At 35.1% G+C, this 26,342-nt stretch overlaps 3 protein-coding genes across 3 annotated transcripts; 1 reads left to right on the top strand and 2 right to left on the bottom strand.

Moving 5' to 3' along the window:
- Positions 1–712: 712 nt before the first annotated feature.
- Positions 713–1,944, bottom strand: LOC125187417 (chaperone protein dnaJ 20, chloroplastic-like). The gene is made up of 2 exons (XM_048084005.2): positions 1,445–1,944; positions 713–993 (listed from the first exon to the last, which is right to left on the bottom strand). The coding sequence occupies exons 1-2, from the start codon at positions 1,874–1,876 to the stop codon at positions 862–864; spliced, it is 564 nt and encodes a 187-aa protein (XP_047939962.2). The 5' UTR covers positions 1,877–1,944; the 3' UTR covers positions 713–861.
- Positions 1,945–6,925: 4,981 nt separating this feature from the next.
- Positions 6,926–7,994, bottom strand: LOC125190850 (chaperone protein dnaJ 20, chloroplastic-like). Its single transcript, XM_048088258.2, has 2 exons — positions 7,545–7,994; positions 6,926–7,147 (listed from the first exon to the last, which is right to left on the bottom strand). Exons 1-2 carry the CDS (start codon positions 7,971–7,973, stop codon positions 7,034–7,036), a joined length of 543 nt encoding a protein of 180 aa, XP_047944215.2. The 5' UTR covers positions 7,974–7,994; the 3' UTR covers positions 6,926–7,033.
- Positions 7,995–10,148: 2,154 nt separating this feature from the next.
- Positions 10,149–11,276, top strand: LOC148924197 (F-box protein At2g23160-like). The gene has a single exon (XM_089058389.1). The coding sequence runs from the start codon at positions 10,149–10,151 to the stop codon at positions 11,274–11,276; it is 1,128 nt and encodes a 375-aa protein (XP_088914515.1).
- The last annotated feature ends 15,066 nt before the right edge of the window (positions 11,277–26,342 follow it).

Here is a 26,342-nt window from a genome sequence, read left to right as displayed (position 1 = left end):
TTTAATTGATATTTCTTGAATAAATTTGTTATACAAAATTTTATACTACAGTGAACACGTGAATTTGAAATCATCACGACAAAATAAAATTCACAATATGTCTTCAAATTTTATAATTAGTTAGTTTGACTCCTATTTTTTTTTTTTTTTTTATCTTATTCTCTGATTTCCCTTTTAGAGTTTCTCGAATATGTTTCCTTAATTCAACAACCCATGTACCCACCAAAACCTAAACAAGTCTTAATTCTTTTTTTTCAACACTTTGAAATTAATTCTTGCACACGAAGTCACAAATAGTCTCTTAGCTTCTGGAAATCATAGGGGAGAAAAATTCTGACACTCGAATCCTACGTACTCCCTCCGTCCCGTCTAAGATGACACATTGCTTAGCCGGCACGGGATATTAGGAGTTATTGATTAAAATGTTTAATTGGAGAGAGAAGGTGGATGTAAGTATTAAAGTAGAGAGATAAAAAAAGATAGATATTTTAATAGGAGTGAGAAAAGTGGTTGAGAGTATTAATTGGAGAGAGAAAATTACCAAAAAAGGAGATGTGTCATCTTAGTTGGGACAAACTAAAAAGAAAAACGTGTCATCTTAAGCGAGACAGAGGGAGTATTGAGGGAGTACTAAATAAATGTTTTAATTATTACTACTATCCAACTAACTACAAGAAAAATCACACTAGTTTCAAATTAAGCAGAGTCCATGTTGTATACGCTAAAATTAACTATCATATCGTATTCATTTATTTTTGCCATAATATACATATATAAACTCACTACATGATGATTTAGCATATATTTACATCTAATAATCACATCCATCTAAAAAAGGAGTAGCAAGTAAAAATGTAAAATTTATAGTATATGACTACGCATTCGTTCACCCCATGACATTCTCTCTCTTCTAGAAATATCATTACTTCTTCTCCTCAATTCATCTAATTGAGACTGCCACCTCATTTTCCACTCCTCATTTTCTTCAATTTCCTGTAAAAATCACAACAAATTAAAAAAAAAATTAAAACAATATCCACTTTTCAATATAACCATAGACCCATTTTGACATTTTTTGTCTTCCACCATCTATCATCTCATCCTATTTTTAATAATTATATCCCCACAAAATTCAATCAATAATAAACCCAAAATTAAATCCCTCAAAACTCAGATCATTATAATCCCTCAGTGTTAGTACCTTTAATTTAATCATATTAGTATTCTTACTCGATAAAAATTGAGTCTTTACTCTACCACTACACCTTAAAATAAATTAACCAGTTTAAAATACAATAAAATTGGGTAGGTATGCCTTCTATTCACACAATAGATTCAATCAATATATTAAAATCTATGTTGAATTAATCAACATCAAAGTAATTAAATATATTAACAGAAAAATTCAATCCAAATTAATTGAAAAAAAATGAAAAAAATATACCTGGGCATGGCCGCCGGCGAGATTCCGATCATAGAGAGCTCTCTTCCTCGGATTGGACAAAATCTCATAAGCCTCTTTCACCATTATAAACCTCCTCGTGTTCTCGTCCACTCTCTCCGGTGGCGAAACGTCCGGATGGTACTTTCTCGCCATTTTCTTGTACGCTTTCTTAATGTCGGAAACCGAACTCACGCTCTCTCCAATTCCCAGCACTTCGTAAAGCGACTCTGCGGTTCCTGCAGTTACAGCCTCGATCCGGGCCGGGATTCGGGCCCTCCGCGGCCCGAACGGGCTCTTTACCGCGATTCTAGAACTTGACACGTGTGAGGCGAAGGAAATCGATTGCGGGATGCGGGCTTCGGTCGATTGATCGGGCTTTGAGATTGTGCAAACGGCTGATTTCGGGCCGGATTGTAGGATTTTGGAGTTCATTTTTTCTTCGATTTTGTGTGTGTGTGTGTGTGTGTGTTTGAGAATGAAGTGTGTGTTTATGCTTGTGTGGGCTTTTGGTATTTATTGAGTTGTGAATTTAATGTGGATTGAGATGTCATATGTGACGTTTGATAATTGTATTTATTTGGCGACGAGTTAGAAGTTTCTACTAATACCATTCAATGGGTGGTATCTTAATCAACGTGTGACAGTCTACTTGCTTGTTTTTATCTTTCTTTCTAGAAATTGGCTCCTCGAGAAGTTTTAATTTTCTAGTAGCAAAAGAAAGCAAAAATAATATTCCCTCCATCCATCAAAGTAGGGTCTAACTTTGATTGATCACGGAGTGGAAAGATTTAGTGTAATGTGAGTTAAGTTTTTATAAATTAGTTTGAGTGAACTAAAGTCAGTAGAATGCGAGTTCATTATCAAAAATAGTGAAAAAACAAATGAATTTATTGATGAACGAACGAAAATGATAATATATAAGTGCTGAATAATTCTATATATCATTAATGGGATTAATTGCAATCACGAATTGAGATGGCGTTTTGGCGTCGGGTGTTCAGTCGTATCGAACCAAGATTCTGTTGGAATCATGTTCATTCATCGCGTATCGAAAATAATACACTAGTACTAATAAAAGTTCTAATTTTATAAAACTAAACAGTATAAAATTGATTTGCGTTTAGAATAGATGATCATGAGTTTTTTTTTCTAAACTAATTAATGAAAGTTTAATTGTAAGGTTGATTATAAGATCATGTTAGTTAGTACTAGTAATTTTTTATTGGATAATTTTAATAGATCATGGTTGTTGTCTGACGTTTGTCTGGTTGTGTAAGTAATTTTTTATTTATATCCAATTGGATAATTATTTATTTAATTTGGTGACAATTTAGAAGTTTCTACTATTCTATGGGTGTGATTGTAATAAATATGACAGCCTTGTTTTCCTAATCTATTTCTAGAAATCGGCTTCTAGACGACCTTGAATTTTCTTCAACCAAAAGTAATAAAAAATGATGTAATTAATAACTATATAAACCTAATGGGAGTACACGTGTACGATTATGCATTGCTAATTTCTCACCCATTTCTATATTACGTGGATAATAAGGGCATCATTATTCTGTCTGAAAAAATTGCAACAATAAACCACAACTTAATTAATACACCATTGTTACATTCATTTATTAATTAGAAGTTCGAGTCATCACGAGTTGGATGAAAAAATTATTATTAATATTCTTTGAAAAAGACATCAAGACGAAAAAAAATGGTTCGACTAGACGCCATGATAAGAACTGCATTAGATGCAACAATCCCACAATTTTCATAAGTGATGGCTACTACATAATTTTGCATTATTTTGCATTTTAGTCTACAGCGCAAAATAAACTGTATTTAACGCAACATAAATAGTCTTTTGTGTAAGGTGCGAAAATCCGTCAATGTCATTCATTAATTTTGTTATTTAATAACGTTATTTTGTTGCTTATAAGTGTCACATATTAACATATGATTGGAAAGATATTGTGATACTAATGGTGAAAAAATACTAGTACTCCCCTACTTATGTATTGTGAATAATGACACTATGTGCTATCGTTAAATAGGGAGTATAATGCTTTGTGAATGTCTTAAATTCGGTCAAAATTTGAAACATGTGGCGCAAGGATAAAACAAAATCATAGTAGGAGTGAATTTAAAATTGGTTAAAAAGTAGTACTAAATTATGTTTATTTAGTTATTTACTAATGTTTAATAAACAAACAATGTTAAGGGAAATAACACTGTTAATGCTACGAGTAATTGTAGTGACAAGACCAGGAAAAAGAATTCAATAATTTTCAAATTTCCGTGGTAACGACTAACGACTAAGTGTAAGAAAATTTGAAAATAACACTGAAACTGCTCTACAAGGGCATTAGCAATAAAGGCTCCTCCGTGACCAAAAATTATGGGTGAAATTAAATATTTCTAATGAGAAAAATTGTGAAGTAAAGCACGTGGGTGTGTGAAATGAAGAGGATTGAGGTATTTATATAGGAGAAGAAAATTAAAAAATTAATTAAAAAAAAAAGGAAAATCGGCTCCACCATCAGCCCGAGCCTCCGCAATTGAGGCCTATCGCGGGCCGATGCGGAGCCGATAGGGGCATCGGCTTGGCCGATTTATCGGCGGAAGGGCGGAGGCGAAGGGGAAGGGAGATGGGCTCCCTCCCCACAATAGTGACCCATGGAAGGCGATGGGGGCCGATCTATCGGCTCTGGGGATCGGCCCCCATTAGCAATGCGCTAAGGTCCATCGTCGCTTCAATTATTTGTGTAAGAAAATTCGATAAATAAAATATACTCCCTCTGTCCACTAGAAATGCAACGTTTTTCTTTTTGGATTGTCCCATTAAAAATAAAACGTTTCTTAAAATAGAAATAACTTTATCTCTACTTTTCCATCTCTTTTACTTTACTCTCTCTTCTTTAACTTACAAAATAACATCACATAAAATCATGTGCTGAAAAATAAACGTTTCATATTTATTGGGACGGAGGGAGTACTTAATAACACTTGGCTCCTCTTGATACTATATATTAATGAATACGTATAAAAAAATTACAATAACTAATCATAAAATTAAAATATGATATGGTTGCCATTTGGCAACGTATAGATTTAGAGTTAGAATTTCACCAAGAGTTTGCATTGGTAGATGAGAATTTATTTGATTCTGATGTCGACTTACTGTATAATTGACCACGTCAATTGAATTGTAACTAGCTAGTGTATATTTTTCTAGAAGAATTTAAGTTTAAAAAATAATTGATGTAATATTTCACTGTTGTTAGTCTTCCCTCTATTTAACGACGTGTACAAGTATAATTATTTATATTACTATACCAATTTAGACAATTTTAATTATAATTAATCTTGTTATGACGTGGACAGATGATAATATGCATTAGCAGCCACGCTGATAATGACGCGATATGCAAAATTACTTTATTAGCCCAAATTAGATTGCTAATTACTTTCGTATCCCAGTTTAGTTGTATTTAACAAATTTACTTTTTAACTTTATTGAATTTGTACTATTTCATCCAACACTAATTCTATTATGGGGGTACTTATTATATTCACTTAAAAATTAAATATTTTGTTAAACATACACTAATAATTTCGATGGAAATGCCTAACTCAGAAAACTCTTTTTGGTTATTATTCTTCAACTTCGGATTTGGTATTTCTGTTAATTATGGGGCCTAAAATATCTCCTACAATATTTAGGATTTGTTTCCTAGAAGTATATTTACTTGTGATAGATTTATTTTATAGAAGATATTTCCTTATGGAATATATTTCCTAGTTTTACTAAAATTAGGGCTCTCTATTGTGCTTATAAATAGAGGTGCTCCCTCATTATAAAATCATTCTGAAATTATATAGTGAAATCTCTGGCTTGGCATCGCCCCCAGACGTAGATACACTTTGTGTCGAACTGGGTAAACAATCGTTGTGTTCATTCTCCTTTTATATTCGTGATTGCCTGTGTTTATTTCCCAACCATTTTAGTTGCCGTAATTGCCATCGAGTATAAAATAACAACACACTTCATTTTTTTTATCGAGTATAAAATAACAACACACTTCATTTTTTTTATTTTTAATGTTTTATGTTTAGCTTATGTAGTTGAGTCTTGAGAGTTGTCTATTTAGCAACCTTTCATTTCATTACAAAATCAATTTATTAATTAAAGGAGTATGTATGATGTGTCTTGATTTGGTACTCTGGTTTAAATATATTTTTTTTATCATCATGTCATATACGATGTACTAAATTATATATGTCGGCTTCAAAAAATCGTTAAACTGACTACTTACAAGTTACAAGTCAACCGGGGATTATTAATTCTTTACGAAACAATTAAAATTATTAAATTATTATCCTTGTACAGTGAAATGATAATCAAATTGCATCACTTTACTATGTTTATATTGATCGACAATTATTGTCACCCACTAAATTATTAGAAATAACCACCATACAAGTAAAAAAATTAATGAAAATTGAGGGACAATGAAAAATGATCTTTTTTCCCGAAAGCAGCCCAATAGATAATAAGTAGTACTACTTACTAGTAGTATAATACTAGCTAATTTGTTAAACATAAAACTAATAATTTGATGGAAAAGCCTCCAAACTTTCTTTGTTAGGAGGCTTTTGGTTATTCATCTTCGAAGGACTTGGTCTCTCGGTTGCTGCAATTACCATCGACTATTGATGCAACTTGTTGGCATGATCATACACGTAGAATTTTAACTGAAAAAAACAACACACCACATTTATTTGTTTTTTATGTTTAGCTTGTTTGGTGATCACTCAAAGTTAGTTCATTCCCGAAAGTTTATCTGTGTCAAACAAGTTTGAATGTTTATATGCGTTAGAAAGAAATTCTGTAAACGTTCAGCCGAATCATATTTTAATTTGCGAGAAGAGCGTGTTTCTCTTCTACTCATGAACTTACTATCTTTTTTGTATAATTCCGGTTACATCATTGATTTCCATTTCACATTTTTAGTTTCACTTTATCTATGTTTGGATTAATTTAATTAGTAGAGAGTTGTCTGTATCACAATTGGAGTATATACCATTTCAGTTGTTATGTAAGTATATATGTGCAAAAGAATTTCCTTTCATTACAAAATCAATTTCAGAATTAAAGAAGTGCTATGTATGGATATCAGGATATGATGTAAATCTTGATTTGTTGCTCAAATTTAATGTAGTACTATTTATTTATTTTATTAATTTTTTTTTATCACCATACTAAATCATATGTCGGCTTCAAAAAATTATTAAACTGATTGACGACTTACGAGTCAACGGGCATGATCCTTTACGAAACAATTAAATTAAATATCCTTGTACTCAAATTACAATAAAATTGCATCACTTTATTGATCGACAATTATTATATATTATCCCGGAGACTTGTCACCCATTAAATTATTAGAAATAAGCACAGTAAAAGTAAATAATTAATGCAAATTGAAGACAAAATTAGATGACCTTTTCTCCTCTGAAGCAACACAACCAGCTAATATAAATTCACAACTAGTTACATAATTTAATTAATAGCTAATTTTAATTTTATAATTAGTTGTTCCGCATTTGTTCACCCCACGACGATCTCTCCCTACGGTCGCGTCGCTGCAGTTCGTCCAGTTGTGACTCCCACCTGTTTCTCCAACACTTCTTTTCCTCCATTCCCTAAAATTAAAAAAAACACACACACACACGATCAAATTCAGTCCAAATTTAGTATTTTGAAGACTATTAATAAAATACTGTCAACATAATTATGAATTATGAAAAATCACACAAAAGATTTAAGTATTTTCGACAGTACACTACTACGAAAAAGGCAATGGTCCACAAGCGTTACTCAATCATATAATCAATCAATCTGTACACTCTTAATATAATTTTCAAACATTATCTTTGGATGGGACCATTCATTGGCTAAGAAATCATCAATCACTTTAGTATTAAATTCAGTGACAACTAGAACTTATACATTTATAATAAGTAGTATAATTTTTAATAGTATCTTTACTAATAATACGTCAATCACTTTTATCAAAATCAGTGTCAGCGCTCGTTATACCTGATATTTCTCGGGGGAATACGAGAAACCGGCACAGAAAGCCAAGTCTCTGTCGTAGAGTTCTCGGGATCGAGGATCAGAGAGTGTTTCGTAGGCGTCATGCACCATAATAAACCTCTTCTCGTACTCGGCCACTCGGTCCGGTGGGGCAACGTCGGGATGGTACTTTCTCGCCATCTGTTTGTACGCTTTTTTTATGTCGGAAAAGCTGCTCACGTTCTCTCCAATTCCCAGCAGTTCGTACAGTGTCTCCTTGGTTTGGGCGGGAGGGGAGAAGGCATGTATTTGGGCCGTGGAGCAGGCCCTCGGGCCTCTGAACGGGCTTCGGGCTTGGGTTCTTGAATTGAAGGAAATGTGTTTGGGAGATTTTCTTTGATTTGAGTGGATTTGGAGTGTTGGAATGGTGCTTGAGATTAATTTCAAACTCATTTTGCTTTTCTCTTTTTTATGATTGGTTTGTGATATTTCGTGTGAAATTTATAGCAAGATAGTTACATGTAGTTAAGGACTGGGCCCTCACCAATAATGATATGATAAAAATATATCTTTAATTGAAATAATTCAGTCGAATCAAATCAAAATATTAAATCTAGTCAGTAAGAATGTGTCAGTGGAATGTGGGGTCCACTAAAAAAATGATAAATCTGAAATGTGACAAATTTTTTGAGACAAATGAAAAAAGAAAATGATAAATTTTCAGGGACGGAGGGATATTATAAATCATCGTAAAGGCTTTAATTGAATATAATTTGGTTGACATACATTCTATCGACGAGTTTGTATTTAAGTATCTCAATATTTGTATATTTTTATTTAAATTTTGTGGATAAGTTTTTTAAACTTGTTGGTTGCTTTCATGTAGGCTAGCAGCAATTAAGGTTTTTTCATTTTGCTTTTGCTGTCGACAATTTCGTTGTCGGGTTAATATCATATCAATAGTGTTTAAGAGGGTAGACTAATGTCTTTTTCTATTCTTCTATAGTTAATAATGTCAATTAATTATGACATGACTTGCTTTGAAAGTTCCATCTATTTATTTTTGGGTAAAGGGTTGAGAAAAGTGGATCGAACTTTAAAACAAATCAACTTGATGAATTGTTAAATTGAAATTGAAAAAGTATGGAAAAGTATTTGAATATAATAATTATAATGATAAAGTTATTATCTATTACTTTGATTATTTATTAAAATATTTTTAGGATAACCTTTTTAAGACGCCTTTCAGATAATATGTTTGTGGTAAGTGTGGATTTATTAACTTTTAATTAGGATTTAGGAGTATTTGTCTCTAATTTGGTTATGACTAATGTTGGATTTCAATTGAAATGGCAATAAAACCGGTTTAAATAGGAACCCCTACGAAATTCAATAATATAGATATGATTATATATTTTGAAGGGATATTGACTTAGTTGAATCAAAGTTGTTGACTTGATTTAATTAATCTTTTAGTTTATTGGACCTACTCATTTTATTTAAACCTTCATATAAAGTCTGCTTAGAAAAAATCAAAATAAAAAAAGCGTTCGACCTAAAGATTTAAAAAATTCTGGGTAATAATAATAAAAGACCAAATTAATATCGGTTGGAAATATTTACTTTCTGCACGACCTATAAAGGTTTTCATGGTAAATAAATAAATTCCAGGCTTCGAGAACTTTTATTTTTTTTAATCGATTATTAATAATATCCTTGAATGATAAAATTCACAAATATTAGTGGGCTTATCATCTTTCTTGGGCTCTAAAAGTAGAAAGTAGAATTAGTGCAATAAGCTCGTGAAATGTAGTTGCGTGCAGCCTTATTGCACGTGAGGAAATTTTCTAGCGGCCCCGAAATCAGTCGTACTATTTCCGTCCGCGAATAGGAGTCATGTTTTTCTATTTTGGTCCATCCACAAATAGGAGTTTCGGTTCATAATTACAATAAATGGTAAAATGACCTTATATTCCACTAACTCCACTAACATATCATTTAAAATTAATATATAAAAGTGGACCCTATATTACACTAACTTTCTTCAACCCACTTTTCTTAACATTTTTTAAAACCCGTGCCGAGGAGAAATGAGACTCCCATTCATGGACGTATCACGTAGTAGTTTGGATGAATGAGACTATGTCATGCATGTAACAGCCAATTAAATGCAATAAATCCATGTTTCAAATTCAAATCCACGTTATTTATATTCTCTGTTATCAAACCAAATCTTCGTAATTCACAATCTACATAATTGTAATTCGTATATATTTACTTTTTATGTTGCAAAACTTATTGCTACGATATAATATGTATGTGTTCATTATTACACAAAATATTATGATATTAATCAAATATATTATTTTTTATTTAATATCTCCTCATAAATATAATCATTCAGTATTTACACGCGTTTGGATTCATTGTCTATAAGATTGAGTTCGCACGGTCATACGCTTGTATCTGATTTCTCATTGTGAATCATAGAAAGGCTTATTATTTGAATTAGGCTTTTATTTTTTTGATAAAGTATTACTCCTGTTTAGGATCTGTATTTTTTAGATTATCTATTGTTTACTCTTTATGTGATTATAGGTTGGAAGTTAGAAAACGATCCATCCAAAAATGAAGCAAGATTTGTTTAAATACCTAGCATTAGAGATCTTTACATACATCTTATTGAGACTCTCTCTTCAAAATATTGCAATTTGCAAATGTGTTTGCAAACCATGGCTCAGTCTCATTGAGAGTGAAGTTTTTCTCAGGTCTCATCTTTTGAAATCCAACCCCGCCCTACTTGTCTCGATGCCAGCTACAAATTCAAATTGGTTCGATCTTTTCAAATTGGAAGAAGATGTTTTTGAATATGAGAAAAAGCAACATCCAATCACCAAGTTTGATTTCCCTCATGCATCAACAATACAGGGTTTTATCAATGGTTTGCTTCTTCTAAAAAATCCTTTTAGTGATCATCTTTACGTATGCAATCCAATCACCCGTGAATTTATTGAGCTCCGTGGATCTCTTACTCATCGTAGGGGAGATTGTTATGGATTTGGAGTGAGCAAAATAAGCAGACAACATAAGGTTGTCTATTTTAATACTAAATCCGGATGTCATGTATACACTCTTGAAACGGGATCTTTGTGGAGACGCGTTGAAGTTGCTACCCCCTCGTTTTATCGTTGTTTCGGTTCCGGGGGTGCATTTGTTAGTGGCAACCTTCATTGGTTAGTTTCAAATCGGTTGGATCATCCTTTTGTTTGTTGCTTTGATCTTGAAATAGAACGTTTTAGCACCTTTTCCGCGCCTCCTCATGAAAGAATAGGATTCCAGGGGAAGTTGTATACTTTGTGGGATTCCCTGTGTTTTTGTGATGATTATCCATATATTAGTAATAATGTCATCTGGTTGTTGACGAAATATGAACAAGCTGAGAAATGTTGGAGTGAGATGCAACTCATTCTAAAAGAACCTTTTTTTGGTTTCTTTGTATATAATGATAATTTTTATAATGATGAACATGCGTGGAAACATCTTCAATATCTCAAAGTTTACAGAAATGGTGACATGCTAATGTTATGGTATGAGAAGCGCTTTTTTTACTACTCCAAAGAAACGAGTAATGTTACAGAAATTTGTTTATTTGGAAAAATGGATGATGATTGTTACTATATCAATGCCATTCTTCTCCCTCCAAGTTTCCTTTCACTCAAAAGAAATTTAGGATTGGAAAATGTAATCTCATTTTGATTTGTACATTTCTTTTCTTTCTTATCAAAAGGGGTTGTGCCATAATGGCCCCCCTTTTTATAATTTTGCCATTGAATGAGGGTGAGAGAAATTGCATTCAATGTTTTGTTTACAAGAAGTCATCAATTTCTTATTCAAAATCGTGTCGTCCATTTACATTACTATTTTTCATGAACAAAGAGAGTATAATTCAAGGCGGCCTTTTTATTTAATCGATACACTCACAAAAAATCATCTTAAAGGCTATAGTTGAATATAATTTGATTGATACGGTGACACACATTCTATCAATAAGTTTATATAAAGTTAGCCATCTCAAATTTAGTGGATTAGTTCCTTTTAAGTTTTGATTGCTTTCTTGTAGGCACGCATCAATATAGGTGGGTTCATTGAATGCTTTTGCTGTCGGATTAATGTAATAAAAGTAATTAAGAGATAACTTGTTTTGAAAGTTCTCTTTGATTTTTCTGGGTAAGAAATAGCAAAGCTAAAAAAACGATTCATACTATGTAAAACTTCCTATCTAGAGTTAGTCTTAAAGGATTAAATTGAAGCTCGTAAACTTGGCCTATGCAGGAATTGTCCCTGAATACAATAATTGCAAATTTGCAATATCAATAAATCAAAAGTAATGTTAAATATTGCATAGTACCTAAATGTAGAAAAAACATTGAATTATATAGTACAGTACTATAGATAGAACTAAGCTAAATTGGCAAAATGAATCACAACTTTGGAATATTTAATAGTTTTGTTAGCAAAACTGGGCCTCGATCTTATTAATAGGCTACTTCAACTAGAAATATAATAACCCTTTTTTGTGGGTTTTTCACTGATTCAAGCTATTTAGAATCCCACATAACTCTGATTTCTGTATTTTTACTTTCCGAAGTAATTCATGTTGGGCAAATACACTCTCTCCCTCCCAATTTAGTTGATGTATTTTCAAGGGTGGTTTAAGAAGATGATGATTAATGAATTAAATGAAAAAGGAATAAAACAAAAAAAAGGAATAAACTAGATAAATCAAGATGAAATAAAATGAGAAGAGTTATGATTCAACTAACTATAGTATACCATATAAAGTAATAATTTAATATCTGAAGGTCCATTACAATTAAAAAATAAATAAATTTCGGAAGCATAGTAGTATTAAAATTGGGATGTTGAAAACATGAGATTACCAGAGCAATAGTTGCCTTGGTCGGTTCAAATTAGATATTACTCGGTTTATTAACTTTTGAGTATTTATCACTACTTCAATATTATATTTATACGAACTATTTCATTATATACCTAAATAACTTATTTATAAAAATAAAAATAGAAGTCAGTACTATAAATTACTTCTATAATGATAAATTTATTAATCTTTTAGGAGTATTTGTCTCTAATTTAATTGGTTGTAACTTGTAACTAACGTTGGATTTCAATTGAAATGGCAATAAATTCGTTTTAAATAGGAATCCATACGAAATTCAATAATGTAGATCTGATTATATATTTATAAGGGATATTGACTTAGTTTAATCAAAGTGGTTGACTTGATTTACTTAGGACTCGTTTGATAAAAAAGATGGAATATGAGAAGATATGTAAAACAAGATAAGAAATATGGGCTTTATGTCAAGATATGCAAAGATATGATTTTTTTCTGTTGTTGTTTGATAGAAAAGAAATTATCTAAATTTGTATTGTATATTAAATAACATGACTTAACTTGACAAACTGATGGGATACATAAACAAGGTTAATGTTATAATTTTGGTAAGATTAGATAGGGCCTGATCTTATATTGGACTTTGAGTTAAGCTTAACTATGATATCAAACAATTAAAAATTTCCATATATAATTCTCTATTTTAGTATTACTAACTTATCAAACATGTCCTTAGTTTTTAGATGCCGTTCGGTTGGAGGGATAGCCCAAGACTTTTTCTGTCCATACCCACTAATCTAGCGTTCGGTTTGCTTTACCCCCACAACTCGGCCCATGACAAAAGTATCTCGGCCCGCCTCCACAGTGATGGTTCTGAGTATTATCCCATGACTAGCCATCCGGGGCTTATCCCTCCGACAAATTAGTCGCGCCTATGTCTTTTTCTTTCTCCCCCACTCACTTCCTCACATTCTTGGCGCCGCCGCTGAGTAAAAGACTTTCTGTGCGTAGAGGAGAGAGAAATTTAAACTTTTCAGTAGAATCCACATCTTTCTCTCACTATATAGTCATACATATATTTCTCTCTATTTTGGTTTGTCGTGGAGAGATGGTACAAATGGTTTTATATGCATATTTTTGGTCTAGTGGGGTTTAGTGGAATGCTCAATTATTTATTTCTTTACAATAATTTAAAATTATAATTAATATTTAATTTTATTAAATACTAGTAATAAATATATAATTAGTTAATCAATTAATTAAACTTACTATTTTTATAATTTGTAAACTAAATTAATAGGAATCTCATTAAGCAAACACATTCCAAAAAAGAGTCTTAGATATAATCTTAGCAACCAAACAACAAGATAAAATCCATACTAGTTTAGTCTTAGACAAGGCCCATATTATTATATCTCATATTGTATCTCACTACTATTTAATCTGTCAAACCGAACGTGACCTTAGTTTATTGGACCTAACTCGTTTTATGTAAACCTTCATGTAAAGTCAGCTTAGAAAAAAAAAAAAGTCAGTTCGACCTAAAGATTAAAAAAAATCTCGGTGATAGTAATAATAAACCAAATTAATATCTGTCGGAAATAGGAGTATTTACTTCCTGCACGACCTATAAAGGTTTTCATGGCAAACAAATTAATTCCAGGTTTCTAGAACAGAATTTATTTTATTTTTTTTTATCGATTTTTAATGATGTTCGGGCCTTGAATGATAAAATTCACAAATATTATTAGTGGGCTTTTCATATTTCTTGGACTCTAAAGGTAGCTATAAAGTGGAGTATCTTGCATTAGGATAGTGATAAACGTATATAATTGTACATTAATAAGCTCGCGAAATGTGGTTGTAGCCTTTGCCCCCGATATCAGTCATATCCTACACCGATGGCCGCATTTTCCGCCTAAAAATGCGACCTTAATGCATTTCAGATTTTTTTACTTAATTTTAATACTTATTTTGTCTATAATAATAATACGGAGTATACTCTTTTCGCTTTCCTTAATACTCAATTTTTTTTTCTTGACTCACTTAATCTATTAACTCCTCCTACAGTCATCTATAACTCCTACAATCACGTGCAACTTAAGAATGTTAACATCTTAAATAGAACGAAGAGAGTGTATATTTTAAAAAATAAAGTAATATAGTATAGAAATATTATGTCAAAATATCATTTTTTCCAAACTATAAATATGACATACACCAACTCCATAGGAGATTCGAAAATTGTTGAAGGTGTGAATTAATACGATGATTTGCGAATCGAATAACAAGAATAAACGGCAAGATTATTGAGGAGAGTAGTTGAGCTAAGAGAGGAATTATTATTGAACTCAAACTCAAGAGAGAATTACACAACTAAATCGGAATGAGAATTAACAAGCCTAACAAACTCAACTAATTGAAAAACAAACTAACGGCTAGTTTCTAATCTGACGGCTCAGATTCAATCTAACACACTAATCATGATTCAACGGTTCCTGAAGCTCCTGAGCTTAAGTCGAGCTCTAAGCTTCATCTTGATGAAGTAAAATAGTTGGTTGATCCATTGGTGATTGAGCTATCATAAGCTAACAAACTCCACCTTTGATTGCTCAACCACCATCGCCTTTGAACCTGCACAAGTTCACCAAACTCATGCACAAATGAAACTTCTCATTCGGCAAAGGTTTGGTCAGTATATCCGCTGGGTTCTTCGAAGTATGCACCTTGAACACCTCCACCTTTCCCTTCTCAATCTCTTCTCTGATAAAATGCAAACGCACATCTATGTGCTTGCTCTTTTCATGATAGACTTGATGCTTTGCAAGACTCAATGCACTCTGATTATTATACCCAATGCTTACTGCCTCCTGCCTCACACCAAAGTCTCCCAACATACCCTTGAGCCAAAAGCTCTCTTTTACAGATGAAGTAAGAGCTATAAACTCAGCCTCTGTGGTAGATAAAGCCACCATACTCTGCAAGTTCGACTTCCAACTTACTGCAGAGTCATACATGGTGAATATGTAGCCTGTTTGAGACCTTCTTGTATCAATGCTACCAGCAAAGTCTGAGTCACAAAAGCCCATCAATACATCTCCTTCATGACTGCTAGCACCACTGAACAAAATCCCATAATCATTTGCATCTTTCAAGTATCTTAGCAGCCACTTCAAAGCTGCCCAATGTTCCTTTCCATGATCTGACATGTATCTTGAAGTCACACTAATAGCCTGTGAGATATCTGGCCGTGTGCTTATCATAGCATACATTATGCTTCCAACAATGTTAGCATATGGAATCCTTTTCATTTCTTGAGCATCAGCTTCATTTTGTGGTCTTTGATCAGCAGATAGCTTGAAGTGGATAACAAATGGAGTTGAAACCTCTCTGATGTTCTCCACCTTAAACCTTTTCAGCATTCTGGAGATATAGTCAGATTGAGTCAGCCAAAGTTGTCTATCCCTTCTGTTCCTCATAATATTCATGCCCAGTATTCTTTTAGTTGCACCCAGATCCTTCATTTCAAATGCAGACCTTAGATCATCCTTCATTTCCTACACATCTGCCATATTCTTTCTAGCCACTAACATATCATCAACATAAAGTAGAAGATAAGCCACAGGAACTCCTTCTTCTTCTTGATGTAAACACATCCATCATATTTGGATCTTACAAAGCCATTTTTAAGCACATGTGCATCAAAAGTCATGTGCCATTGCCTACTGGCCTGCTTAAGGCCATAGATGCTCTTTTTGAGCAAACACACATTCCCCTCATCTTTAGACTTGATAAAGCCCTCTGGTTGAGACAAATAGATGGTCTCTTCTAGAGTTCCATGTAGAAAATCAGTTTTAACATCAAGCTGCTCTAACTCCCAATCATTCTTTGCCACTAATGCTAGCAACATTATGATAGAAGCATGTTTAACAACCGGGGAAAACACCTCTATAAAATCAATCCCCTCTTCTTGTGTGAAACCTCTAGCCACCAATCTTGCTTTGAATCTGATCAAGTCCTCTGCAGATGACTCAATCTTTTTCTTGAATATCCACTTGCAGCTGATGACCTTTCTTCCATCGGGTTTCTCCACAAGAATCCAAGTACCATTTTTAATAAGAGACTCTATTTCTTCTATCATAGCCTGCATCCAACTCTCTCATTCTTTGCTATTCATAGCCTCTCTGTAGCTGGCTGGCTCAGAATACTCCACCTCCTCAGCCACACAGAGAGCATAGAACAACATCTCAGAATCAGCAAACTTTGCAGGCACCTTTTTAATTCGTTTTGCTCTATCTTTTGCTAGCATCCAATCTTGCAGATCATTTGGGCCTTCTTGAGGTGGCCTATTTGTACCAACACCTTCTGCATCAACATCTGAACCATCAGACTCCACCTCAGATTCACTAGCCTCAGGTTCTTGATTGCTTGACCTCAGATCAATTGATACTCTTGAACTCTGCATAAGAGGCATCTCATCCTCAGAGAATACAACATCTCGGCTGATAAAGATCTTTCCATCTCCTTGCTCTATTGACCAGAGTCTATACCCTTTCACCCCGGTTTGGTACCCCAACATGATACACCTCACTGCCCTTGCATCAAGCTTCCCTTGCTTTAAGTGAGCAAAGGCTTTGCAGCCAAAAGTCCTAAGCTGACTGTATTCTCCATGTCTGACATACCACTTCATGTCTGGAATCTCACCATTTATGCTAGAAGAGGGACACATATTCAACAATTTCACAGGAGTTGAGGCTGCCTCAACCCAAAATTTCTTCTCCACACCAGAAGCTAACATCATGCACCTAACTCTCTCTAATATAGTTCTATTAGCTCTTTCAGCAACACCATTTTGTTGTGGGTTCAAGGGCACGGTTTTGTGCCTCTTGATCCCTTTCAGCTTGCAGTAATTATCAAACTCCTTGGATAAGAATTCGAGACCATTATCTGTCCTAAGGCACTTAAGAGTGGTGCCCTTTTCCGTTTCAACCTCAGTGCACCATTGAGTGAAAAACTTAAAAGCCTCAGATTTCTCTTTCAGGATATATATCCAACACTTTCTTGAGAAATCATCTATAATACTCATGTAATATCTACCACCCCCAATAGAATTCACAGATGCTAGCCCCATAAATCACTATGAGCATATTCTAGAGGAGCCAAGGAGGTGTGTTTACCTGGTGGATAAGGCAGTTTCTTGAACTTGCCAAGAATACATTCATCACATGAAGTGCTGGTGTTGTCTTCTGGAGCATAGATTTTCCCTTTCTTGATCAGCCCCCTCACACTTCCCTCCGTAGGATGACCAAGCCTTCTATGCCAGAGGCTCACACTCTCAGACTTTACAATATTCACCTCTCAATCAGAGAGCTTAAGAACAGAAGCTGTCAAGTAGTATAGGCTGCCTCTCCTCTCAGCAACCATCATCACCTTGTTGCCTCTCTTTATTGTCATGTTTCCATCTGCAGATGAGAAGGTGCAACCCTTTCTCTCAAGCAAACCAAGAGACACCAAATTCCTTTTGACTTCTGGGATATATCTCACTTCATGCAACACCTTGACCGATCCATTTTGCATTCTCAATCTGATAGATCCAATTCCCTCAACATGGCAGACCACATTGTTTCCAAGAACCACAGTACCAGTGCTTTCATGGATCCTCTCGAACCAATTCAGATTGGATGTGATATGAAACGAGCATCCAGAGTCCATAATCCAAGAACATCCATCCTTCACCTCCATGATATAGAGTGCATCTGGAGCCTCATTTTCTTCAACACAATCTATGGTATTCACAGACTTTCCACCAACGCTTGCTTGCTTCTTCTTCCAAGCATAGCAATCTTTCTTTAAATGTCCCGGTTTTTTACACCAATGACATAAGCGAGTCTCCTTTTGATCAGAGGAGGAGGCTTTCGAAGTCTCTGCCTCCCTTTTACCAAACTTCTTCCCCTTATATTTCTTGATATTTAGACTTTCTGGAACTACTGCCTCTTGGATCTTTGCACCATTCTTGTGCAAATCTTTAGCCCTCAAAGCAGACTGCACTTCCAATAACGTGATTGTCTTCTCACCGCCCATACATCATCGCATCACGAAGTTGATCACAGGACTTAGGCAATTCGTTGAGAAGCAGAATGGCCTTATCTTCATCTCCAATCGAAACATCAATGTTTTCCAAATCATCTGCCGCTTTGTTGAAGTCCTCCAGCTGCTCCAAAACATTCTTCTCCTCCAAGAAACGATAGGAATAAAGTCGCTGCTTCATATAAAGGCGATTGGCAAGGGATTTGGTCATATAGAGATCCTCCAACTTTGAAAGTATACCAGCCGCGGTGGTCTCCTTCGACACTTCTCGGAGCACCTTATCGCCTAATCTCAGAACAACAGCACTGTGCGCCTTCGCTTCAATTTTGGCCTTCTTCGCGGCCGCTTTTTCATCAAGATCAACCTTCGGCTTGTCCTTGCTCTCAACTTTCCAATGCCGATGAGAGCCCTTGTTGAATTAGCAATGCCTTCATCTTTACACGCCAAAGACCGAAGTCGTTCTTGCCAATGAATTTCTCAGCTTCAAATCTAGAAGCCATCTCCGATTCCGCAGATCAACAACAGAGAATACTGATCCCAGCCTTAAAGCTTCAATTCCCGCAGTGACAGCGCCAATTGTGAATTAACACGATGATTTGCGAATCGAATAACAAGAATAAACGACAAGATTATTGAGGAGAGTAGTTGATCTAAGAGAGGAATTATTATTGAACTCAAACTCAAGAGAGAATTACACAACTAAATCGGAATAAGAATTAACAAGCCTAACAAACTTAACTAATTGAAAAACAAAGCTAACGGCTAGTTTCTAATCTGACGGCTCAGATTCAATCTAACACACTGAAAGTCGGGTTTTTTGCACGTGTGTCGTGTGCACGTATCCCTCCTTTCAACAAGATTTATAATTTTCCCACTTTTGCAACTAATATTACGAAGTATAGCGGCAAGAGCGGGGTCGAACCACAGAGACCATGGACCTACTCGAGATTGTTTCAACGACACAAGCGGAAAAGGGGTCGGCTGCTGCCACGCATTTATTGAGATAAATTAAATCTACTTGACCTGGCGGAATTAAACTGGACTTTATCTACCTGACCTAGGGGATGGGAAAAGTACGGACACTTGCAACTTGTAAACTGGAGTTAAACTGACTAGAACACCTGTAACGAAGGAACATGCTGGAACTTTCCTAAAATAGACAGACAAAGTGTAAAAGTATAGTGGGAACCATTTTTCCTAAACAGGTTAGGGCTGGCAGAAAGCTGTGAAAAGCAAAAAGCAAAAGCAAAAAACAGATCTGATTCTCTAACTAACTCCTACTTCATCATCTCCAAACAACCAAGTAAAAATAGAGCACAGAACAGAGCTTCAACGCCATTGACGAAATAAAACTGATCATGCTTCAAAAAAAGACAAAAATGCGAAATTCAAGCTAGAACTACCAGATCTACGCTACAGGGTCAAGCAGAAAACAAAATGAACACAATTGCATGCATCACCTAAACTATCGGATCTCAGAAATCGAGCACGTGAACAACTAAATTTCAACCTCTAAACTACTGGAAATCATGTAAACAGCATGGATCTAAACATCTAAGCCACCAATCGCGAAAAGCATCCAACAAACATAAGTAAATAGCATCAATAACATGAAAATAAACACCAAAGCTTCATAAAACTGAAAATAAGTCGAGATCCAATGACGGAGTCGTCAATTCCTCTAATGGAACTCAAGATCTAACTACATTGTCTCAAAAGGCGGTAAAGAAAACAAGAATCCAACGTTGGAGTCGTCAATTCCCCCGTCGAAACCATTGAACTAAGATAAGAAAGTAGTGGCGTTAAGCGCCTATAAGAGCTTCCTACCTAAACTACGATAGCGTTAAGCGCTGCTTCTTCATTGTGGAAAGCTTCTATTTATAGAGTGGCTTTAACTTCAAACCTAAGACAACTTCTTGTCGGTATTTGACCATTTTACCCTTGCAATAATTGAGGATCTTCATGTCAGCACGTCATTCTGTCTCCTTGACCAGGTAGATGACTTTTTCTGGGCTTCAGCTCCATTCCGCCATTCTGTCTCCTTGACCAGCTAGATGACTTTTTATGCGCTTTTGCTCCATTTCTACTCTTGTCGTCAACTTCCTGATTCTCCTAGGTCCGATCGACGACTTCTGGTATTTTACTTCAAAATCAGCTCTTTTGCATCAGCCAGGTCAATTAGCACAAACTCTTGGGTCCAGCAGATTTCTGCACACTTAAGCTCAAAATTTGTGCATTATCTCCCCCATAAGCATATAATATCACCCAAAACCAATGCATGAAACGAGTCTTATCAATGAATAATTCGCCTTTATTCAATAAAACTCGGGAGAGTTGAGATTCTGAGTGGGATCATTAATCTAATCGATCTATTGAGAGTTAGGTCTAAGAATTAGAAGGGGACTTCAATTGTTACACTTAATATGCGGATTTCTCACCTTGGGAAAGGGTTAAATTCATATTTGAGATTGATTCAACGATTCTAGAGACTTTAAATGGTAATTTAAGTTCAATTGGGCTAGGCTATGAGTTGTGCATCAGATCCTTGAATTCTGCATATTCTTCATCTTTGTCTGCAACTTGCTTCTTTGTTTCTTTGTTTAAGTGTTTCTCATTAATCTCTGATTTTATATGCTTTTAGTAGTTGTTAGTTTAAAACCAAAATTCTCGATCGTCTGGATAGTAGTTGAAATTTGTTCGTGGTACTTAGATTTACACTAAATTGTGTCTGTGGGATACGATATACTCTTGCTTGCTGTTTGCTACGATAACCTCATACACTAAATAAAGTTGAGTCAATACACAATAAACCTGATTTTTGTAAATTAAAGATAATTTATAATAAAAATACTAGAAATAAATAGAATATACTAGTATAAGACAAAAGTAGAGAATTCTAGAAGGAAAAAAAAAATGAAAATGTAGAATAAATACATATGGGTCTATATATATACATACCTATTGTAACTTTGTAGATGTTAAGTTTTGCGAGCTTAGTTTTTTTTTTATTTATTTATTTAATTAAATTATGATAAATAATGGTATAAGTGTTAATAATAATGGTATAAGTTGTAAATGAAATGATGTGTTGTAGGGGGTAGTGTTGTTTGATTTTTTTTTTTAAATTAGAAAGTTCATACTCTTTAGGAACGGACGGAAAAAGAAATAGTTCATACTCTTTGGGGACGGATGGAGTATATTAAATTAGTTTTCGTAAAATTAATTGAACGGCTAGTTTTCGTGGGGCCTACTGCTTGACTCGCCAGCCTTCAATTTCGGCGGCGCGAGGCGGCATGGAGAAGGGTGACGTTGAGGGCGACACGCCGCCGCGGCGTTCTGTTCCGACGACCTCTGCCTCCTCATCGAAAAACACAGACATGAGAATTCTCACGATTGAATTCTTTGGATTCGATTCAGATTGGATTGAATTTTTGGATTGGCGAATGAATTGAATTTCTCACTGATACTCAATTTCTTGAATGCAATGCAACGACTAATGCGACGACTAGTTAAATTAAAATTAAAATTAAAATTAAAATTACTCCGCTTTTTATTTGCCTGCATGAGTACAATGTATAGCTATTTTTAATATTTTTAACACTGAATTGAACAATAGTGTTGCTTCTAATCACATTAATGATAGTAGTACTCTTTGTATTCAATGGTATATGTCATATTTTTATTTTTAAATTTGTTCCTTTAAAAATATTATAGTACCCCACATTTTCTTATGCAAAAAATCTCTCATATTATTATCATACAAAAATATAGTTTTTTTCTATTAATATATAAAAGTAATATCTTATAAAATCTTGTGTCATCTCTAAAAATATAACATCTATTTTAGAATGTACAAAGTAAAATCACTTTTGATTATTTATGCTTTCTTTTGTCTGAAGAAATTTAAAAGCCTCGAGAAACCAATTTCGATTAAAAGTAATAAGAAAAAACAAGCGGGCTGAATACAAAAAATATAAAAACACACTTCTTTAAAAAAACGAAGAAGAAAATGAACTCCAAAATTTTAGTAGAACTCCAAAATTTTAGTACAATCTAGCACGAAATCAGCCTTTTACACAATCGCCAAAGCCTAATCAATCGAGCCCTATGATCCCAGCCCAAATCGAGGCAGGAACCAAGGGCGGAGCCAGCATGTATGGAGCATGGTCAAATGCCCCCCCTCATGCCTTCAACATTATTGCATTTTAACATATAAATTCACAATTATATTAACAAAATATACTAAATGCCCCTCTAAAATGCATAAAATTTTTCTTTATAATACTTCCTCCGTCCGTAAAAAATAGTTTCATTTATAGACGGCACGGGTTTTAATGAGAAATTGGTAAAGTAATAGAGAGAGAGAAAAAAAGTAGGTAATATAAGAGAGAGATTGAGAAAAAGTGAGTAAAGTATGAGAGATGAAAGAAAAAGTGGAAAAAGTATGAGAGGGAAACTTTCAATTTTTAGAACTGAGACTATTTTTTGAGGACATCCCAAAATGCAAAATGAGTCTATTTTTCGTGGACGGAGGGAGTATATTTTTGCCCATTCACAAGAGAGATCCTAGCTCCGCCCCTGGCAAGAACCGCTCACTGTATGAATTGCTGGGAATTGGAGGGAGCGTTTCTACATTAAGAAAGCGTCAAGAAAATGACGAGAAAGTACAATCCTGACGTTTCACCACCGGAGAGAGTGGACGAGTGCACGAGGATATTTATTGTAGTAGTACTTCTACTAATTTAAATTGGTTAATTTTGATTTAATGTATAATGGTTAACAAATTGGGATTTCAAAGGACATCAAATATAAGAATACGTCCGTGCCGCTGAGCAGCCTTACATGGTGCCATGCGATTGGCCAACGGCATAGCCGTTGGCAAATTTGATTTTTTCTTTTTTTAAAAAAAAAAATCGAAATTAATTAAAAAAATCATTTTTAAATAAAAAAATATTTTCGCACTTCCCAATAAATTATATCCGTTTTCTACACACTTTTAATTTATTTTTCAAATTTTTTCCCCCAAAATTCACATTTTCATCTATAAATATCCTCACTTCAACACAAAAAAATTTCCACCACACTACACAATTCTCATCTATTCTATCATCTAAATTCTCTCATCTATTTTCTTATTTATTCTCTCATCTTTTAGTCTCCCACGAGTATATTTTTTAATCTTTAATTATGTAAATTTTAATTTGTAGGATTTTAGTTATGTATTTTTTTTATTTTCTAGGATTTTAATTATGTATTTTTAATTTTTAGGATTTGAATTATGTAATTTTTTATATTTTAATGTATTTTTATATTGTAGAAATGTTTTTAGTAATTGAAGTATTTAAATTGAATAATAAAATGGTGGGACCTTTGAGTTTGTCTTTGCGGAAGAATATAGATATGGATGTTGTGCTTTTGCCTAAGTACAAAAAATAAAAATGGGTCCAGACCTACTTCCATGTTCTTATTTAAAAGCACGGACGTGGATGTGGATGCCACTAGGAAAATACACTACTACTAATTGCCAGCAAATACCAAAAAGAAAAAGATAATCATAATCCTAGGCCTAATAATATCATCACTCCTGTTAATGAGTCGGCGCCCCTCATCATGCAGCAAATCCACTGCAACACTTTCAATTCATTGGTTGGTGCTTGTCTGCTTGAATATAAATTAAGTACGTACTCCCCGCGTCTAAAAAAAAATGTCACATTTTCCTTTTTAGTTTGTCCCAAAAAAGATATCACATTTTCCTTTTTTAGAAAAAGTTCTCTCTCACATGAATATAAAAATTATATTTTCTCTCTCCATTTAACACACAAAACAAAACCTCCTAAAATCCCGTGCCGTCCCACAAGTGTGACATCTTTTGTGGGACGGAGGGAGTACCTAGTTACTAGTTACTACACATTGATCTTTATTTCGCTGTCGATTTGTGCCAGTAAGAGCATCTCAAATAGCTTTAGGCCAGCCATAGGCTGGTAATAGTCCAGGTAAAAACTCCTTCTATCACATCATCACGACAAGAAATTCCTCATGTCACATCATCAGAACAAGAAACTGGATAAGTAATAGCCTAGCCATAGGCCAACAAAATTATAAAAAACAAATAAATTACAATCACGCAAAATACGGAATTAAATTTACGACACAGATACGGGAAAATGCGATAATTTTATTTAAATTTCAAAAAAAGTACATCCTAAAAAAATTACATAATTAAAAAAAATCTATCTCCTTGCAGTCTTCCGCGCCCACAACTATTTAATTAAATCCTTTTGGAGTTGAATATGAGCATCCACTTGGCGCATGTCGGCATGTGCCTTGAGACGGTCGGCTTCATCGTGAGGTACCCCATGTCGTATGTTGGGGGTAGCCACGCCGTGGCTTGGACCGGCTGCATCAGCATCGTCATTGGCCAACTAGTCAGTTGTACACCTTCATCTTCGACTATCATGTTGTGAATGATAATACATGCGTACATTATATCAACAATGCAGTCGACATGCAATGCAGTCGACATGCCACAAACGTGTTGGATCCCTAACTGCCGTCCATCGAGACTGGAGCACACCAAATGCCCGCTCCACGTCCTTGCGCGCCGACTCCTGCCGTTCCGCAAAGTAGGCCTTCCTTTCATTAGCTGCGCATCTTATCGTCTTCATAAGGACGGGCCACCTAGGGTATATCTCATCCGCCAAGTAGTAGTGCATATTATGCTGGTTGTTGTTGGCGAAAAAACTGATGGTCGGACCGACGCCCTGGCAGTGCTCGTTGAAAAGGGGCGACGAGCTGAGGACGTTGTGGTCGTTGTTCGACCCGGCTACCCCAAAATACGCATGCAAAATCCACAGCCGGTAATCAGCTACGACCTCGAGGATCATTGTGGGATTCTTTCCCTTATAGCCGGTCGTGTAGAACCCTTTCCTGGGGACAGTTCTTTTACTCCCAATGCATACAGTCTATGCTGCCCAACATCCCCGGGAACCCATGCTTCTCCCCGTGCATCTGCATCAGATCCTGGCAGTCTTCGGGGGCAGGTCTTCGAAGATACTCATCACGGAATATTTCAATGACGTCTTGACAGAAATACTTCAGACAATCCAGGACAGTCGTCTCACCGATGTAGAGGTACTCATCCTACATGTCTGCCGTGCCTCCGTAGGCCAACTGCCTGATTGCCGCAGTGCACTTTTGTATAGGTGTGTGACCGTGTCTGCCAACCGCATCGTACCTGAACCGAAAACACCTTTATCGACGCTCTAAAGCTTCAACGATACGCATAAATAGTGGTCTACTCATCCTAAAACGTCGCCTGAAAAAGTTGGTCCCAAATCGCGGCTCCGGAGCGAAGTAGTCATCATATAGCCGCTGATGTGCAGTGATGTGATCCCGATCAACCACAGCTCGGCGGTGGACAATGGGTCGAGGTGCCGCCTGCTGCTGCGGCTGCAAGGCCCTTTGTATCAGCCTATTTATCTCGCGGGACATATACGAATCCAACTCTTCGTTCAATCGCCGTTCATTTCGTGATATTGCTCTTGTACAGAAATTAAGATAGAGAGAAACTCATTAACACAAGTGGTGCGAATGAAAATGACGTTAAAACTGCGTATATATAGAGTTTCGAACATTAAAAAATGGGCTAGTCGGTCGCTAGCCGATCGGGACGCTACAATGGCGGCCAGCGGATCGGTGTGGACTAGCCGATTTCGCGCTCGCCAGTCCCAATGGTCGGCTAGCGGACCGGCCAACGCGCGCAGAACAGCTAGCCGGTCCGCTAGCCATCATTGGAGATGCTCTAAAATACTTGAATCCAA

This window comes from Salvia hispanica, chromosome 5 (assembly GCF_029641045.1).
Source record: "Salvia hispanica isolate PSC_SH4W2 chromosome 5, Shi_PSC_v1, whole genome shotgun sequence".
In the NCBI taxonomy this organism is placed as follows: domain Eukaryota; kingdom Viridiplantae; phylum Streptophyta; class Magnoliopsida; order Lamiales; family Lamiaceae; genus Salvia; species Salvia hispanica.
Note: the sequence above shows the minus strand (reverse complement) of the source record. Positions and strands in the feature narration are given on the sequence as shown.

Bases quoted from the DNA above. Each gene is read 5' to 3' on its own strand.
- LOC125187417 (XM_048084005.2), bottom strand. From the start codon at position 1,876: ATGAACTCCAAAATCCTACAATCCGGCCCGAAATCAGCCGTTTGCACA. The intron at 994-1,444 runs GTATATTTTTTT...TGATTTTTACAG, and splicing joins TCGCCGGCGGCCATGCCCAG to GAAATTGAAGAAAATGAGGA.
- LOC125190850 (XM_048088258.2), bottom strand. From the start codon at position 7,973: ATGAGTTTGAAATTAATCTCAAGCACCATTCCAACACTCCAAATCCAC. The intron at 7,148-7,544 runs GTATAACGAGCG...TTTTAATTTTAG, and splicing joins ATTCCCCCGAGAAATATCAG to GGAATGGAGGAAAAGAAGTG.
- LOC148924197 (XM_089058389.1), top strand. From the start codon at position 10,149: ATGAAGCAAGATTTGTTTAAATACCTAGCATTAGAGATCTTTACATAC.